At 44.3% G+C, this 18,990-nt stretch overlaps 1 protein-coding gene across 1 annotated transcript; it reads right to left on the reverse strand.

Annotated features, from left to right (window-relative positions):
- Window positions 1–6,610: 6,610 nt before the first annotated feature.
- LOC115531112 (desumoylating isopeptidase 1) lies at window positions 6,611–18,883 on the reverse strand. The gene is made up of 6 exons (XM_030340167.1): window positions 18,538–18,883; window positions 18,067–18,088; window positions 17,914–17,983; window positions 17,424–17,533; window positions 9,171–9,293; window positions 6,611–8,188 (listed from the first exon to the last, which is right to left on the reverse strand). Exons 1-6 carry the CDS (start codon window positions 18,629–18,631, stop codon window positions 8,101–8,103), a joined length of 507 nt encoding a protein of 168 aa, XP_030196027.1. The 5' UTR covers window positions 18,632–18,883; the 3' UTR covers window positions 6,611–8,100.
- Between the last annotated feature and the right edge of the window lie 107 nt (window positions 18,884–18,990).

Here is an 18,990-nt window from a genome sequence, read left to right on the forward strand (position 1 = left end):
GGGTACAAAACTCAGACCAAAAACGAGAGGTGAATTGTGGCCCTCGGTCTGAGACCACGTCACAAGGTAGTCCATGCAGGCGGAACACATGTCTTAACATAATTTCTGCAGTGTCTCTGGCGGTGGGTAATTTGGGTAACGGGATTAGATGCACCGTCTTAGAGAAACGGTCCACAACAGTGAGGATAACAGTGTTACCATGAGAGGCAGGTAGTCCAGTGACAAAGTCCAAAGCGATATGAGACCAGGGGCGATGCGGAATCGGCAGGGGTTGGAGAAGACCGGGCGGGGCTTGATGTGAACCCTTGAACTGGGAACACGTTGGACAGGCAGCGACAAACTCCTTGGTATCCTCTTGCAAAGACGGCCACCAAAACCGCTGACGCAGCAGAGCCAGGGTGCGCCTCACCCCAGGATGACAAGCAAGGCGGGAGGAATGACCCCACTGAAGAACCTGTGAGCGGAGACTAGCAGATACAAACAAACGACCACTGGGACAAGAGCTTGGAGCAGGATGCTCCGTCAGGGAGCGCTTGACCTTTTCCTCCACCTCCCAGGTGACTGTCCTGATGACACAGGTGGAAGGGAGAATATTCTCCGGCTGGGAGGACAACGCGTCGGGTTGGTACTGCCGGGATAGGGCGTCTGGCTTAAGGTTCTTGGAACCTGGGCGGTATGAAAGAGAAAAGTCAAATCGGTTAAAGAATAGAGCCCACCTGGCTTGCCTGGAAGTCAGACGCTTGGCTGAACGGATGTATTCTAGGTTCTTGTGATCTGTCCAGACCACAAACGGTAGCTCTGCCACTTCCAACCAGTGTCTCCACTCCTCAAGGGCCAGTTTCACCGCCAGTAATTCCCGATTCCCAATGTCATAATTCCTCTCCGCCGGAGACAGTTTGCGGGAGAAGAAAGCGCATGGGTGGACCTTCTGGTCCTTGACCGAACGTTGCGAGAGGACAGCTCCCAGCCCCCCTGTGTCAGAGGCATCCACCTCCACGATGAATTGACGGCCTGGGAAGACGAGAATGGGAGCAGAAGTGAAGCGTTCCTTTAACTCACCGAACGCCCTCTCGGCCACCGATGACCACCGGAAGGGGACGCTTAGGGAGGTGAGTGCCGTGAGGGGGGCTGCCACCGAGCTGTAGTTCCTGATAAATCGCCGGTAGAAATTAGAGAACCCAAGGAACCGCTGAAGTTCCTTGCGGTTTGAGGGAGTGGACCAACCCGTTACTGCTCTCGTCTTGGCCGGATCCATCTGAACATTCCCTGTACCGACTGTGAACCCCAGGAACGATACCTCTGGGACATGGAACTCACACTTCTCGGCCTTGACGAACAGCTGGTTCTCCAGGAGCCTCTGCAGCACCCGACGCACGTGCTACACATGATCCTGTTTGGTCTTAGAGAAAATTAGAATATCATCCAGATAGACGAACACACAGATGTTGAGCATATCCCGAAGCACATCGTTTAACAGACCTTGAAACACAGCGGGAGCATTGGTGAGTCCAAACGGGTTGACCAAGTATTCATAGTGTCCACTAGGTGTATTAAAAGCAGTCTTCCACTCGTCCCCCTCTCTGATGCATACGAGGTGGTAGGCGTTTCGGAGATCGAGCTTAGAAAAGATGGTGGCCCCTTGCAAAAGTTCAAAGCCTGATGAGATGAGTGGAAGGGGATACCTGTTCTTGACGGTTATGTTGTTGAGCCCCCTGTAGTCGATACACGGCCTCAGGGACTTGTCTTTCTTCGAAACAAAGAAAAACCCCGCTCCAGCAGGAGACGAGGAAGGCCGGATGACCCCTGCTGCCAGTGACCCCTGGATGTACTGCTCCATGGCTCTGTTTCCGGAGCAGACAAGGAGTAGAGCCCCCCTCTAGGGGGCGACATGCCAGGGAGCAAGTCAATGGCACAGTCGTACGGTCGATGAGGTGGCAAGGAGGTAGCCCGGGTCTTATTGAAGACCTCCTTTAGATCCAGGTACTCCCCAGGAACACTAGACAGGTCATGGAAATCTGAAATGGCAGGCGGACTAGGAGCAGACGAAAATGCAGCTTTAAGACAGACAGCATGACAGTGTGAACTCCACTGTAGGATGGTTCCTGTAGACCAGTCTGTATGTGGATTGTGTCTTCTTAACCAAGGATACCCCAGTATGACTGGCTGTTGAGGAGAGTGAATGAGGTGAAAGGAAAGTTTCTCGGTGTGATTACCTGACATGCTCATTTGGAGGGGGACTGATCGATGGGTAACCCGGCAAAGAAGACGGCCGTCGAGGGCCGTGGCGAGGATGGGTTTCTCCAGGAGCTCGCGACCAATTTCCAGTTGGGAGGCCAGCGACATGTCCATGAGATTGGCGTCGGCACCGGAGTCAATGAGGACACTGAATGTGTGGTCCTCTCCGGAGTAGTGGAAACGAGCCTGGAGCAGAGGTCGAGAGGGCATTTCAAAGTTCACGGTCCGACTCACCAGCGCCCTCTGGATGACTGGTGAGCCCTGCCTTTTACTGGACAAGTCGAAACAAAATGGCCATCCTGACCGCAGTACATGCATTGGCTAGCACGTAAACGGCGCTGCCTCTCCTCCATGGATAGCTGAGACCGACCCAGCTGCATAGGCTCAGGTGAGCCACTAGGGGCGTGCTGAGACGTTGGAGGCGGCTGGAGATCTCGCGGAGAATGGGGCGGCGCTGAAGAGACTGAAACCTGAGCTCTCTCCCTCCACCGTTCCCTGAGACGTCCGTCGATGCGAACGGCAAGGGCTACCAGGTGGTCCAGGTCAGTAGGGAGATCCCGGGCTGCCAGCTCATCCTTGATGCGGCCGGAGAGCCCATGGTAGAAAGCGTCTATGAGGGAGGGGCCGTTCCAGCTACTATCAGCCGCGATAGTGCGGAACTCGATAGCGTAGTCCGCGACGGTTCTCCCACCTTGGGTTAGATTCAGCAACCCCCGAGCTGCCTCCCTACCCGGAGTTTCAAGATCAAAAACCTTACGGAACTCCGTAGAGAAATCACTAACCGAAGCGCAGATAGGCGAGTCCCTCTCCCATTCGGCGGTTCCCCAGTCCCTGGCTCTTCCGGTGAGCAGAGAGACAATGTAAGCCACCCGGGACCGCTCAGTGGGAAAGGCTGAGGGTTGGTGTTCAAAGGAGAGGGAGCACTGCACCAGGAAGGGGCGGCAAGAACCAGGAGCCCCGGAGCAGCGCTCCGGAGGAGGCACACGAGCCTCAGACGTCGAAGCGGAAACGGGATGAGGAGCGAATCTGAGTCGGCTGGGTTCATGTTTAGGCCAGATTGTACTGTCAGGCTCCACTGAGGAGACTGGCAGAATAGAACCCAAAAGCACGACTCAGAGACAAGAAAACACAATGAACTTCCGATCTTTACTTCGTCAAGCAAATCAACGGGGACAGGGCGGAGAATAGTCGGGGGCAGGCAGGATCGGGAAACCGGGGCAGCAGAGAGGCGAACGAGGATCCAGAGGGGCGAGACGGGGAACGTAGTCGGGAACAGGCAGGATCGGTAGCCGGGACAGCAGACAGGCGAACAAGGATCCAGAAGGGCGAGACGGGGAACGTAGTCGGGAGCAGGCAGGGTCGGGAAGCCGGGACGGGAGACAGGCGAACGAGGATCCAGAAGGACGAGGCGGGGAACGTATTCGAGGACAGGCAGGATCGGGAAACCGGAAACCGGAGATAGGCAAATAGCTGGAGAGACTTGCATGAACCTAACAGCGAAGACAATCTGGCAACAGGTGAACAGTGTTCAGCCAACTTAAAGGCTCCACTAACCACCTGATGCAGCCCAGCTGCGAGGGTGAAGGGGGCGTGACGGACAGACCGTGACAATATAAGTCGATATAATGATGTGGGAAATAGTCACATTATCCATCAGAATTTATTTTATTTCAAATTACAGGAGGTTTGCATACCTTGGTTGAAGGCAGCTCTGGCCTATACTGAAACATTCTCTGCTGTTGTGGTTTTTGGCATAATTCATACAGATGAAACTTGAACAAGTGTTAACTTATTTCAGTTATTCAACTTAAGTGGTGAAACGAATATATTATAAATACTCATTACATGCAAAGTGAGATATTTCAAGCCTTTATTTTATATAATTGTGATGATTATGGCTTACAGTTTATGAAAACCGCAACTTCTAAAAATCAGAAAAATGTAATATTGTGAAAAGGTTCAATATAGTAAGCTCAAAGTGTCACACTCTAATCAGCTGATTAATCCAAAACACGTGCAAAAGGGGTTCCTGAGCTCCGAGTTCATGGTCTCTCAGGCCCAATTCGGAAAGTCAAATCTCCTAACCTTTATTCCATCTTTCCTTAACCTTTGTGGAAAACGTCATCGGGTCAAGGCGAGATGAAATGGTGCTTCCTTTCGAACATAGGAAAAGACAGCACTGTTTGTGATGAATTTGACTCCACTTTTGAACACTTTTCCTAACTGACGCCATTGCGCTACGGCGACGCAAGTCTCTATCGTGAAACTACATTTATCCGAAGTTGGACTACAAAAAGAGCTATTTCGATCCATGCGTTCTTGTCGTATTGATTTCAATCAGGTTTTCGCCAACAGTGAGAATCACTTAGGTCGGACTTGGCAAACGGGAATATTTTAGGCCACTTAAATCCCAGTTCACATGTGAAAAAAAGAGTGATGTTGAAATTAACAGCTACCATGAGTCTTTCTTAAACGTGAAGTTGGCATTTTATTTTCTTCTCTTCTGAAAATCCGCGTCTCTCATGCGTCTTCGCGTAGATCGTAAACTTCGTCAGTGGCCTGTTGCTTTAAATATTGCCGCCGTAAAGGATTATGGGTTAGAAATATCTCCTTTCCTTTCGTAAAGGTTGGTCAGGAGTAAACTATGCTAAAGATGGGTTAAAGGTTGCATCGAGAGACCTTTCCTAATCATTGTTTGAATTCCAACCACCTTTCCTCCAAGTATTTCCGGGTCATCTCGCTTTTAAAGGAAATTTCCTAAGCAAAAAACTGAATCCGTAGAGGCCCTCAATCTGGTTCAGTAGAATTCACAATCATTTGGAAAACTGCTGACTTGACAGTTGTGCAGAAAACCATCATTGACACCCAAAAGGTAATTGCAAAATAAGTTGGATGTTCTCAAAGTGCTGTATCAAAGCACATTACTAGAAAGTTAAGTGGAAGAGAACAGTGTGGAAGAAAAAGGTGCACAAGCAGCAGGGATGACCACAGCCTGGGGAGGTTAGTCAGGATCAGCGGGTGGAGTGCGTACCATATAGCTCAGTCCTGAATCCTGCCTGTGGTATTTTGCTGCATGTCCTTCCCTCTATCCCCCATACCTTCCTCTCTATAATAAAGTCTAAAAATGCATGGGGGATGTGTGGGGGATGCTGGACATGGGCTTCAAATGTGGCATTCCTCTTGTCAAGCCGCTCCTGAACAACGAACAACGACCTCTTTTCTGATGAGAAAATACTGCTTCTCATTCAGAGACCAAGGTCCCAGAGTCTGGAGGAAGAAGTTTCCAGAGTATGTGTTGATTTGGGGAGCCATGTAATCTGCAGATGTTGGTCCACTGTGCTTTAAGTCCAGAGTCAATTCAACCATCTACCAGGACATTTTAGAGCACTTCATGCTTCCTTCAGCAGATAAGCTTTATAGAGGGTCTGATTTAATTGTCCAGCAGGACTTGACACCTGCCCACACTGCCAATAAAAACCTGGTTCAATGACCATGCGATTACTGTGCTTGATTGGCCAGCAAACTCACCTGACCTGAACCTCATAAAGCAACTATGGGGAATGCCAAGAGAAGAATGAGAGACATGAGACCCAACAATGCAGAAGCATCCTGGTCTTCCATAACGCCTCAGCAGTGCCACAGGCCGATGGCATCCATGCTATCCTGCATTGAAGCAGTATTTCATGCAAAAGGGGCCCAAACCAAGTACTGAGTAAATTAGTTTAGTTTTGTTTATTTGTTTATAGTTTTGTTGACAGTCCCCTTTGATTAATTGTACAGTAAAAGGAGTTGCTTTAGCCTTTTTGGCTAATTTCCAGCTGTAGTATGCGTGATTATATTTTTCAGAGGGCCGACATTTCTTTAATTAAAATCCTTTTATTGATTTCATGTAATATTCGAATTTTCTGAGATTTGGAATTTGGGGTTTTCATAAACTGTAAGCCATAATCATCAAAATTATAACAAAGACTTGAAATATCTCACTTTCCATGGAATGAGTCTATATAATATATTAGTTTCTTAAGAAGTTGAATTACTCTAATAAATGAAATTGTACACGATGTTCTAATTTTCGAGTTTCATCTGTACATCTCACTTTCATCATTTAGCAGCAAAAACACATCACAGATTGACTGCAGTAGATTTCTTGCGCCACCTTGTGGATAAATATAATACTTGCATAACTTTGGAAGTTTTTTTTCATACTACGATTGTACTACAGTACTGACAACAAACCATCATGGCAACTACCTACTATTCAGAGGACTGCATGTTAAAATAGCTGCACAGTTAGGACAATTATCATACCAACTAAAACAATCATAGAACATTGAGACAATGTTTTAACGAATATGAAATAAAGACTAAAGCAGCATTGCATCAAGCCCGATCAAGGGTCTTTTAATACAATAACTATAAATAACAGATCAGAACCCCTTAAACATTTGCTTGATTACACCAGAGCAATAACAATACACACTATAATTAATAAGAAAGTATGTGAAGGGTAGATATTAAAACTAGTAAACAGAAATCAGAAATTGTAATAAATAGATATAGTGGTGGCTTGAAAACAACAATGCATTTGAGTAGCTGATGGCCACATAGGTTTCATATTAAGGTTCAGGAAAGTGAATGGCTGTTTGGGTAACATAAACATGTCCATGTGATTCACATGCAAAACCAAAACCAATAGTACCAAAGGCTATCCCATAATATTAATTTGAATACTATTCAGGATACGGCATGGATGCAGTGGTTAAGGCGGTTCCTGAGCTGTGTTAATAGGAGTAGTCTTTGTGTCCCATTCGTGCAATTTCAACCAGCACCACTTAATTGGTCAAAACAAGACCAACAATTACAAATGACATGAAGAAGGTTGTCCAATGGCAAGAGCTCACGTCCTCCCTCCCTTCTCTCTCCCCTTCCTCCCTCCCTCCCTCCTCTCTTCCCTCCATCCCTCCCTCCATCCATCTCTTCAACCATCTTGGAGTGTCAGATAGCCATTGCCATAAACAATAAACTGAAAAGTCAAAAAATGTATATTAATAGATGTACCCAACATTGAGTAAAAATGCCTGGGCCCAAAAATAAAATTCTGATATTAATTACACATTCATTCAATCAGATGATAAACAGGAGCTATCAGAAGGATTATATATATTAAAGACTCACAATGGAAAAAATAAGTCTAAATTACTATCTGTACAAAATTATCAGTGGACGAAATCCCGAAAGTTTGGATGAAGTTGATTTGCATCAAGCCCATTTCAATTTTGATGGGCAAGGTAGTGCGTCCATCAAGTTAGAAATCTCATATAAAAGTTCAAGTTCCAGAACTTCAAAATGACACGGAGAGCGTCACCAAGTACGGTGAGGGTCACCCGATGGCTGAGGATGAACCTCGGGGTCGGACAGGCTCTGCTGGTGTAGTGTTAGTCAAGAGTTGTATGACAAGGTTGCAGCACTAGAGAGGTACATCTATAAGAGTTGTCAGCATGAAGAAACCACATATATAGGTTGAAGATGATAATGGTGAGCTAAATAATGGTCCTCAGTTCTCTGTTTGTTTGCTCATTTCCATCAGGGTGTGTGAGCTTGTGAATGTGTAGACTTTATAATCGCAGCTAACTTCACCCAATCCCAAGTAACACACTATCATTGTAAATTAATTATTCATCCATCTGATACAAACACCGCCCCAATCCTCCAATGATTGATTACCTTAGAGATAAAACAGAACTGGTCACTGACACTGATAAAGACCAATCACAGCTAAGAACCCACACGGTGGCTTGCATAAATTTCAGTTCCAGTCGGTCCAACCTTTTGAGTAGTTACTTAGTTAGTAGGAATTGTCACTCTTTATCGCTGGCTGTTGTTGAAGGAGTTTGCTCCCGAAGGGGAGACAGTCATGGATTCCAGGATAGGACGCAGAACCTGACCAAAGGGCCTAGAGACACAGACAGAAAGAGAGAGACATGGAGACAGCGAGACAGAGAGACATAGAGAACGACAGACAGACAGAGACAGACAGAGAGAGAAAGAACGAATGAGACAGAAAGAGAGAGACATAGAGAAAGACATAGAGACAGACAGAGAGAGCGCAACAGAAGAGGGTTAAAACATGACGAGGCTCAGAGCCAGTGTTCTGACACATTGAGCCCTTCCCGGAGTCCCTGCTCAGATAAGCTTGAATTGACAGACGAGGCAGTAAAGCTGAGGTTCTTCATCAAAATGTGCTACAATGATTATATGCAACAATCTAGCGTTTGATTTGCCAAAATTCTTCAACATTTTAACAGAATAAAACGTCTCGTCACAAGCTTCTTCAGTTGAAACAAAAATAGCATTCCCAGGGTTACCGCTGTAGCGGGTCACAGAACATCGATCACAGTAGCCTCAATAAATAGTGTGAGAGATTACTGTTAAGCTAGTGGTGGGGACTTATTTAAAATGTGATGGTAGTAATCCATCAGGTTGAATTTTTTTTTCTTTTTTTTTTAAGAATTTATTTTGCATTTTTATGCTTCATTCCAGACAGGAAATATCACCCCAAATATCGTTTTTTAATAGTCTGGTCAGTTTGGACCAGAATAAAGAAATCCAGCACTTCACTTTTTCACATACATTTTGTATTCATAGTTAGACATAATGTGATGTATCGTCATAGGATTGTCTAACAATATATATCTTATATATCTTGTATCGTATCAGCCCTAAAAAATCTGTATCGGTCGATCCCTAATATTAACGGTATCGCGGGCCATGTATTGTGTGTCGCATCGAGAGGTACCCTGTGATTTCCACCCTTAATTTAAAAAGGCACCCCGAATTTTCTAAATTACATCAGAATCAAAATATGCAGTAACTGAGGAAATTGGAAAATAAAAAGCTTGATTGCAGTAATGATGAATGGACTCAGACAGACTCACGTGGAGAGCACTTCGGAGGGCAGGTCTGTGATGTACTCTGGGATCCTGCTGCCCGTGAGGAACTGGGCCACCTCGTTGCTGAAGGTGTTGCAGTTGTTCTCAAACAAGTGGTACGTCTCCCCTCTGTATAGATCAAAATACATAGATCAATAAATAAATCATGGGAGGAAAATGTGCGTGTGTCGTAGCAGAAGTCAGGCCGGCAGGACAGTCATAACAATTAAAAATATATATACACATCAATAGACACAATATGTAAATGCATAAAGAAATGTAACTAGAAAATGCGTGCTTTAGTGCAAAGTGAGGTTGGAAATATGTTTTAGCAATGCTTAAATCAGGCGAAGGGATTTGAACAGAGTCTAAATGGAGCAAACATGCACAACATTTAACAAATGTAAAATGGTGTAAAAAAATAAAGTGAAGCATTAAACAAATAGCTAATGTGATCAAGTTTGAATACATTTGAGATAAAATATAGAATAGCTGAGCTGTTCTGTTGGCAATTTCCAGCCCAACTATAGACTAAAAACAGCCGAATCAACCAAAAACCTGCCAAAAACGTACAAAAGAAGAAATCCGATAAATCATATACTTCTGCAATGGCAAATACACGAATATGATACTTAAAGCAACCTGATTGTTAATTATTAGGTGATGGTCAAGGAACCTCTCATACACAAAACTCACAAGGTCTGTGTAAAGAACACACTGACAGCAGCAGAAAATGGTTCTTCAATGAGAAGACATTAATACACATTACATAAAATAGGCATGTAAAATACCAATGGTGAGCAAAATAAACACCTGAATGCTACCTTATTGACTTAATAACTTTTACGTAACACACACACACACACACACACACACACACACACACACACACACACACACACACACACACACACACACACACACACACACACACACACACACACACACACACACACACACACACACACACACAGCAAATTAGGGGCCCAAGGTGAAGATATGTGTGGGGCCGACCTCATCCGATCTTTAAAAGAGAACGGAGAATTTTTACAGACTGTATGGTGGATAGTAGGGGGGGTAACGGTACACAAAAAGGCGCGGTTCGGTACGTACCTCGGTTTTCGAGTCACGGTACGGTTCAGGACGGTATGGTTCATAGTTAAGGGAAATTTAAAAAAAAGAAAACTGTTTGTTTGTCAACAACGGAGAATGGCCTTAGATCAGCAGCAATGAAAACACCAATAAACTTAGTTATGGCATTTGCATTTCTGAATTCCCAGACAGGGGTTGTTGAAATAGTGTCGCGAGCTGGGTTTGCACAGCTTTTTTTCTTTTTTTTTTTTTTCATAGCAACGGTGATGGTTACACCTGGATGGTGCCTTTTCAAATGCGTGTGCATGTTGAGGTGCTGTACGTTGACATGGAGAGCCTGTCGGGAGACCCTCTCCATGGCTTACATGCGCATCCAATATTTTTTAACTATCCGTCGACACCATGGTTCTATTGGTCGACGCAACGGAGACGGTAAGGGCTGTGATTGGTCCTCTAACAAAAACATTGCTCCGGTTTGACTTTGCACCTTAATGACTTTGTACATTGTTTACTTTGCACCTTAAGGACCAATAAATCACCAAATAATTTTTGAAAAGCTTTGAAAGTTTATTTACAACACTGCTTACATGAGTTATAGTCAACATCGAGATCGATCGGGCGGCGAATTGCAATGCGTGTCCGACATCCCGACGGAGAGCTGCTGAGGGGTCTCCATAGTAGCGGAGTCGGATTACGGAATCTGAGTAGTGTACTTTGGCTAAAGTTTTAAATTCTGCATCGCAAAACAAGCCTTTACATTCGCCATATTAACGCTATGTACGCCACATTTACGCACCACGGTCCACCTCTGTAACCACCCCGAAGTGCCTGTACCGTGACGGCTCGATACAAATACGTGTATCGTTACACCCCCAGTGGATAGGCAGGTTGAGCTAATCAACGCGGAAGTAAAGGTTGGAGATGAGAAAAAAAACCTTCCGCTTTAAACCCTGCATACACTTCTTTATTCCAAAATGAATCTGGAAAGCAGAGAACACACAAAGTGTAGCACTTCACAAAGTAATAGTCACGATGAAACCCAAAATAGAACAAGGTTTCAGAGAACACCCGTCTTTGCCAAAAATGCCAGGAAAATAAACACTGTTTTTTCAATTAGTCAGGGTAAACCGCCACAAAGAGTCATATACTTAGCAAAACATCACAAACAGCCATATACTTAGGAAATAAAAATTGCCAAGATGAGTAATTTACTTTGTATGAGTGAGTGAGGTTGCAATTTGCAGTGCACTTGAGATTGACATTTCAATCATTCTACAGACAAACCAATGTACACGATAATAAGTTAATTGACATTACAGTTGAGATTGAACATTTCAAACAAACACACGTGTGTTTGTTACATACATACATACATACATACATACATACATACATACATACATACATACATACAGAGAGAGAGAGAGAGAGAGAGAGAGAGAGAGAGAGAGAGAGAGAGAGAGAGAGAGAGAGAGAGAGAGAGAGAGAGAGAGAGAGAGAGAGAGAGAGAGAGAGAGAGAGAGAGAGAGAGAGAGAGAGAGAGAGGAAACAAAGAAAGAAAGAGAGATTGTTCTCAACATCACACGCAGAGTCCTACTTATTGACGTCTTCTCACAGGTCTTCATCTAGCGCCACTTCACAGCTAGCTTCTGCTGTAGCTGCATGTTCAACGCTTTGGACATTGTTGTTCCTGTCTGTATCCCCAACAGTAGCCGTAAAAAAAGTGTGTCATTTTTGGCAGCGTTGCCAAATACTTACCAGCGTCTTTCAGCTTTTTTCTTTTATTTGAGCCGCTTGGATAACTTTATGGTGGGCCCCCCTACTATGGGGGCTCCAAGAGGCCGCGGCATATGCCTCTATGTTAAGACAGCCACTGTCCACACACACAGAAAATGTATGTTTGGTACATGAGCTAAAATAAAACAACCATCAAAATATGTCACGCATAAAATTATCTTGCATTTATGTAGAACTTCAACTTGAAAATATAGCTGCGAGCACCAATGAGGGGGCAAAGCAAAATATGACTCCATAAACTAATTTAGGTGGACAGACATAATTGGTTAGGTGGCTACATGATTTTGGCTATTGCCTAATTTTGGCTATTGGAAAATGGTTATCACAATGAAAATACATTGAAGTTGCTTTTTAAGGGCTTGGATAGACTTGCTGCTAACAACGCAACGTATTCTGTGTTTGTTGCATTGATTGTGCACATCCTCGCAAGGCAACACTACTCCTCCGCAAGCAGAATTGACCAGAGAAGCCACAGCGACAAGATAGATCTACGTCAGACACATGGCCTTCAGCACTTTCAACAAGTTTTACATCAAAAAATAAAAGAAAGACTGAGAAATGATCACACTCGCTGTGGTTTTAATGCCCCCCTAGAGGTCAAATTTCACAAAATTATTTGGACTTCATCAGGATATTCATAAGACTATGCCCCAAGTTTGGTTCAGATACATGAAAGCCTTGCAGAGATACCAGCTCAATTCCTGGGGTTAAATTCCTGAGGTTAAATGGTCACCAAATTGCTTGGGTATCCCCAGGATGATGTCATGAGTCTACGTACCAAGTTTGGCTGTGATATGTTAAAGGTTTGCTGAGAATTGGCTTACTTCCTGTTTGACAAGTTTGGCTATGAATTTGGCAAAATGGTCAATCATCTGTGCCAAGTTTTGAGAAGATTTGACAACATTTTTGATAGGAGATGCATTTTGCAGGTTTTTGATAAAAACTAAGATGCTGGAAAATCCATCACGGCGCAAAACGACAACATAGGGTTAGGGTAGTATGAGCTGGCTTTTCCCAAGGATTCCAATGATACCTTGTTTGTGAAAATTGGATGAATGGGTCAAAAGTTACAAACATGAATGCATGTCCAACTGTGACCTGTTGGTGGCGCTAGAGCTCTTGAGTCAGCGACACCAAAATTGCTGTGAGGGATCATGGGACTATCCTGATCACAACTTTTTGACCAAGGCGTTCTATGGGCTGCCATAGACTCCCATGGCAGGATAATAATAATAATGATAATAATAATAATAATAATAATAATAATAATAATAATAATAATAGGAAAAAGTAGAATAAGAATGGTTGTCTCGCAGCTTCGCTGCTTGACCCCAAATAAGCTAACAAGAACTTTAAGAAAGCCGTAAAAATAGGTCCAGTTAATGCCAGCTCGGCTCATACATCATGAATCAAATCTTCTTACGACTGGTGCGGAGGTTTGAGTGACAGGTCTGATTTGTTAAACGTTTGAACAAAGGTTAAAAATAAAAAATATTTTTAACCTTTGATAAAAAATTGACCAAGTTACGAATTCTGAAGTAGTGGTCAAGTGTCATGGTTCAAAATGACTTCCACTGTAAAAATATATATGTGAAAAGGAAAATATCTTAAAAAATATAAAATTTAAAAAATCTGAAAAGATGTGACGATTCCAAAGCTAATCTCTATGTGAAAAATGTAGGAAGGTCCCAAAGTTTGTAAAGAATAATAAAGAAGAAGAAAGAAAGAAAGAATAAAACTTAAGAAGAACATTAGTTGAGTGCAGCATGATTGAGTTAATTAACAGTGTGTCCAACCCGTATCTAACGAACACAAAGACACTAAAAAACAGTCACAAGATAAAAGGATAGACAACGCAAAGGGGCGGAGTCCAGCAGGCGAGTGACAGATAAGACTCACATAAGACAGAGCTACAGAAGACATGGCAAGATAGTCTAGTGACTGTGTTAACTCTATTGCTCAACTCCCAGCTGAAGGGTTCTGGGTTCCAACCCCAATAGTCTAGCGCAGGGGTACTCAAGTAGAAATGATGAGGGGCCACAAAAATTTTTTTCAGTGACTCAAGGGGCCGGTCGGTATACGTGTGACTGAGGCTGATATATGCTCTGTTTTAGACGTAACGCGCAAGCACGTAAGATACATAACCCCCTCTTGCGCGGTAAAATATCCCCCCTTACGTGCTTAAGTGCGTCGGCCAAAATTCCTGACTATGCGACTAAAACACTACGGCCCTACGCAGCTCGCAAAGACTGTGATTGGCCAGCTAACCACATCCTTTCAGGAGTCTCACATTTCCGGTTTTACAGCATAATAGCGCCATTTTTAAAAGGCCGTGACAGAAGCGAATGAAGAATTTTGAAGAAGGAGAAGAAGAAAACACAAGAACGAATTATGATAATTATAAATATAAACAAGCCAGCGATTTCCACTTCCACGCCCACAGATTTGTTCGTTGCTCCCCCTACTGTTCTGGCAGAGAATCCCCTTGCAACACGCGCAATCCTTAAGGAACCTTAAAGGAACCGTAAATCAAAACTTGTCTAAAACAAGTCCCTTGTGTAAATTACGTGCTTACGTCTCTGCGTCTAAAATTACCCTAAATCGGCCTTGACTGCTGCTGAGAGCGACTGTCTGCCTCGAGTTTGGGAGGGCTGGAGCGGTCTGTGGGCTGGAGTGCTATCTGTTTATCGTTGCAACCCCCAGCCTCGTATTGAGATCGCGGCGCGCGGTTTCAAAATAAGAGCGCCCAGCACAATTTTTTTTTTTTTATAATTAAAAAAACTTTTCAAAACAGCTCGAGGGCCATTAATAGACACCCCGCGGGCCTTTGCCGCTACTTGAGTATGACTGGTCTAGCGGTTAACTCCCAGCTGAAGGGTTCTTGGTTCAAGCCCCGATAGTCTAGAGCAGTCATACTCAAGTAGCAGCCCGCGGGCCTTTTGTGGCCCGCGGGGTGTCTATTAATGGCCCTCGAGCTGTTTTGAAAAGTTTTTTTAATTATAAAAAAAAAAAAAAAAAAAAAAAAAATCGTGCTGGGCGCTCTTATTTTGAAACCGCGCGCCGCGATCTCAATACGAGGCTGGGGGTTGCAACGATAAACAGATGGCACTCCAGCCCACAGACCGCTCCAGCCCTCCCAAACTCGAGGCAGACAGTCCATCTCAGCAGCAGTCAAGGCCGATTTAGGGTCGTTTTAGACGCAGAGACGTAAGCACGTAATTTACACAAGGGACTTGTTTTAGACAAGTTTTGATTTGCGGTTCCTTTAAGGTTCCTTAAGGATTGCGCGTGTTGCAAGGAGATTCTCCGCCAGAACAGTAGGGGGAGCAACGAACGAATATGTGGGCATGGAAGTGGAAATCGCTGGCTTGTTTATATTTATAATTATCATAATTCGTTCTTGTGTTTTCTTCTTCTCCTTCTTCAAAATTCTTCATTCGCTTCCGTCACAGCCTTTTAAAAATGGCGCTATTATGCTGTAAAACCGGAAATGTGAGACTCCTGAAAGGATGTGGTTAGCTGGCCAATCACAGTCTTTGCGAGCTGCGTAGGGCCGTAGTGTTTTAGTCGCATAGTCAGGAATTTTGGCCGACGCACTTAAGCACTTAAGTACGTAAGGGGGGATATTTTACCGCGCAAGGGGGGGATATGTATCTTACGTGCTTACGCGTTACGTCTAAAACAGAGCATATATCGGCCTCAGTCACACGTATACCGACCGGCCCCTTGAGTCACTGAAAAAAAAATTTGTGGCCCCTCATCATTTATACTTGAGTACCCCTGGTCTAGAGGTTTACTCCCAGCTGAAGGGTTCTGTGTTCAAACCCCAATAATAATTAATAATTCATTGAATTTATTTAGCGCTTTTCTAGACACTCAAAGACGCCTACATACAATAGTCTAATGGTAACCCCCAGCTGAAGGGCTCTGGGTTCAAACCCCAATAGTCTAATGGTAACCCCCAGCTGAAGGGTTCTGGGTTCAAACCCCAATAGGCTAGTGGTTATGGATGGAGGGATGGGCAACTGGCGGCCTGCACCCTCACTCAGTGAGGCCTGCAGATTATTAAAACAGTTAATAAATGAAAAAAAAAAAAGAAAACTATCAAGAAAACCGCACCTTTCAGTCGAGATGAGAAGCAGATTATCTGTTCATAGAATTCAAAGGCAAACCAATGTGTATAGTTTGCTTAGAAACTATATCAGTCATGAAACATTTCAAACTAAGTCGCCGCACTACTACAACGGCACAGAATATAATGTTGTTGCACCTAATGTTGGGCCACTGTTTTTCAGTCTTGTGCCATCATTGAATGATGATGTATGTGAGCCCTTTGCACTGAAAAAATATGATTCACTCATGTGGCTGTTGTTTCTTTGAAAACAAACTTGTTGTATTAGTCATGCATTAGTATAGACATGCATTTGAAAAAAAAAATGCATTCGAGCATGGAAAATATTAAATTAAGGTATGTCAATTAGCATACCTAGGCTAGGAATCGGAATGATTTTTTAGGTAGTGGCAACACCCGAAATGCACCAGGATACAGGCAATCACATCTACCAAATTCTACATTTTCTGGGGGAGGAACCCCAATCCCCCCTTCTATGACTACACCCCACCCACAAATTTAATCACCAACCTCCACTGATACAGACACATACACATATATATATTTTGTTCTTATTTGGAATTATTTTGTAGTGTCTCATACCTGATTAGTTGTAGTGAGCGGTCATGTGGCCCTCTGATGGTGATGAGAAAGAATTGTGGCCCTCTTTATCATGAAAGTTGCCTATCCCTGGTCCCTGGTCTACTGGTGAACTCCCAGCTGAAATGCTTTGGGTTCAAACCCCAATAGTCTAGTAGTGAGTGTTAACTCCCAGCTGAAGGGTTCTTGGTTCAACCCCAATAGTCTAGTGTTAAATTCCCAGCTGAAAGGCCCTGGGTTCAAACCCCAATAGTTAGTGGTAAGGGGGTTAACTGCCAGCTGAATGGTTCTGTGTAGAAACCCTATGTACGCAGTCCACTGATTGTCATCTCTTTGCAAGATGCCCCAACACTGCCTGCTCCTCAATGGTAAATGGACTGCATCTATGTCACGCTTTTCTAACCAGTGGCCACTCGAAGCACTTAACAATATCCTCACATTCACCTATTCATGCACACACACAGATGTTAACCATGCAAGGAGGCATCCAGCCCGCCGGGAGCAGTGATGGTGAGGTGTCCTCCTCAGGGACACCTCGACACTCGGTGGAGGAGTCAGGGATCGAACTAGCAACCTTCCAGTTACCAGCTGACCGGTTACCTTCTCAGCCCCATGCTGCCCAATGAGTTCAATAGCAGTACATTGTATTATCTGCTCACCTGTATGTGGACTCTCCCAGCGAGGTGAGATAATCCATAAAGATCTCTCCAGTGACTTCGGTCACCCCCAGGTCCACGATGGAGTTAGGCTGTCCCAGCTCAGTCCCACCCTAGAATACACAGGCCCGTGCAACGTGTTAGGGAAGGGAAAAAATATCGATACAGCGATATATTGCGCCCTTCTTCGTGCGACACAAGAATCGATAGACTGCCGCCAAATATCAATATTTTTTTTTTTCTTCTTTGAATTTCTTTAGCATTTTTATGCTTTATACCTGAAGAGGAAATTTTGCCCCAAATATCAATATTTTCAGTAATAAAATGAGGCGCTCTCAACAGATTTCCCTGCTCCTCGATGTGGCGCTCAACACATGAATGAAGGAAACTTGAACTGAAGTTAACCAACAAAAGACAAGCAACAGAAAAACTAAGTTGGACCATGAATAAAGAGTCAAAGTGTCATGAAAAGGGAGGCTGCCGTCTTTCTCACCGGGGGACAGTTTGTGATTCCCACCCCACCGTAGAAGAACTCTTCCCCATGGACCACGACGGCAGTGTGCCTGTTGGGCATCAAATAACTTAAAACATAACCTGATGGTATTACACTGCAGAGTTGATAGACAGGCCTAATAATGTTACTCACCATATACCATCCAGCTGCTTTCCTGTAGGGAGAGGGGACAAAGCAGATTGAGAACAGTTCACCCTTAAAACCAGTATGGTTTTAAGATGATGAGTGACAAATATGCCCAGTACAACCACCACTGGGTAACCACAAGAACAAGTAGATGATGAGTTACAGAGCACCAGTACAACCACCACTGGTTAACCAGTAGAACCAGTAGAGATGATGAGGGACACACACACACACACACACACACACACACACACACACACACACACACACACACACACACACACACACACACACACACACACACACACACACACACACAATCCCCATCACGAGTATAATCAGTAGCTTGTTAAACAGTAGAGATGATGAGTTACACATATCACCAGTACAACCACCGCTGGTAACCAGTAGATGATGAGGTACCAGTATAACCACCGCTGGATGGCCAGTATAACCAGTAGAGGATAAGTGACTGACCCAGCATCATGGGGCTGAGCTGTCTCGCCATGCCTCTGGAGATGTCGTAGATGTACAGCTGAACTGGGAACGATGGGCTGCTGTTCTGGTCCATGGTCTGGGCTGACAGTTAGCGTTAGCTTAGCGTCACGTTATAAACGTATATAGCTGTATACAGCTGGACACTTCAACGCTGCTGGTTAAAAAAGTACTGGTCGATTAACATCGGCGAACGACGCACATAAACTGTGTTCTGTACCAGTTTACCCCGTGGTTCAGAACAGACTGTGATGGACGATAAGCCGGCACCAACAGCTGCTGGGTCAACACTGCAGTGACAGGACGCCGCGACGCTGCGTGACTCGACAGTCGCCGCGTGCGTTCTTTTTTACTGCAACCTCGACATATATATCTTATTTTATTTTTCGTGTACTTTAAATGGAAAATCATGGCATTTTTTTTCAAATACATGTT

This window comes from Gadus morhua, chromosome 18 (assembly GCF_902167405.1).
Source record: "Gadus morhua chromosome 18, gadMor3.0, whole genome shotgun sequence".
NCBI lineage: Eukaryota > Metazoa > Chordata > Actinopteri > Gadiformes > Gadidae > Gadus > Gadus morhua.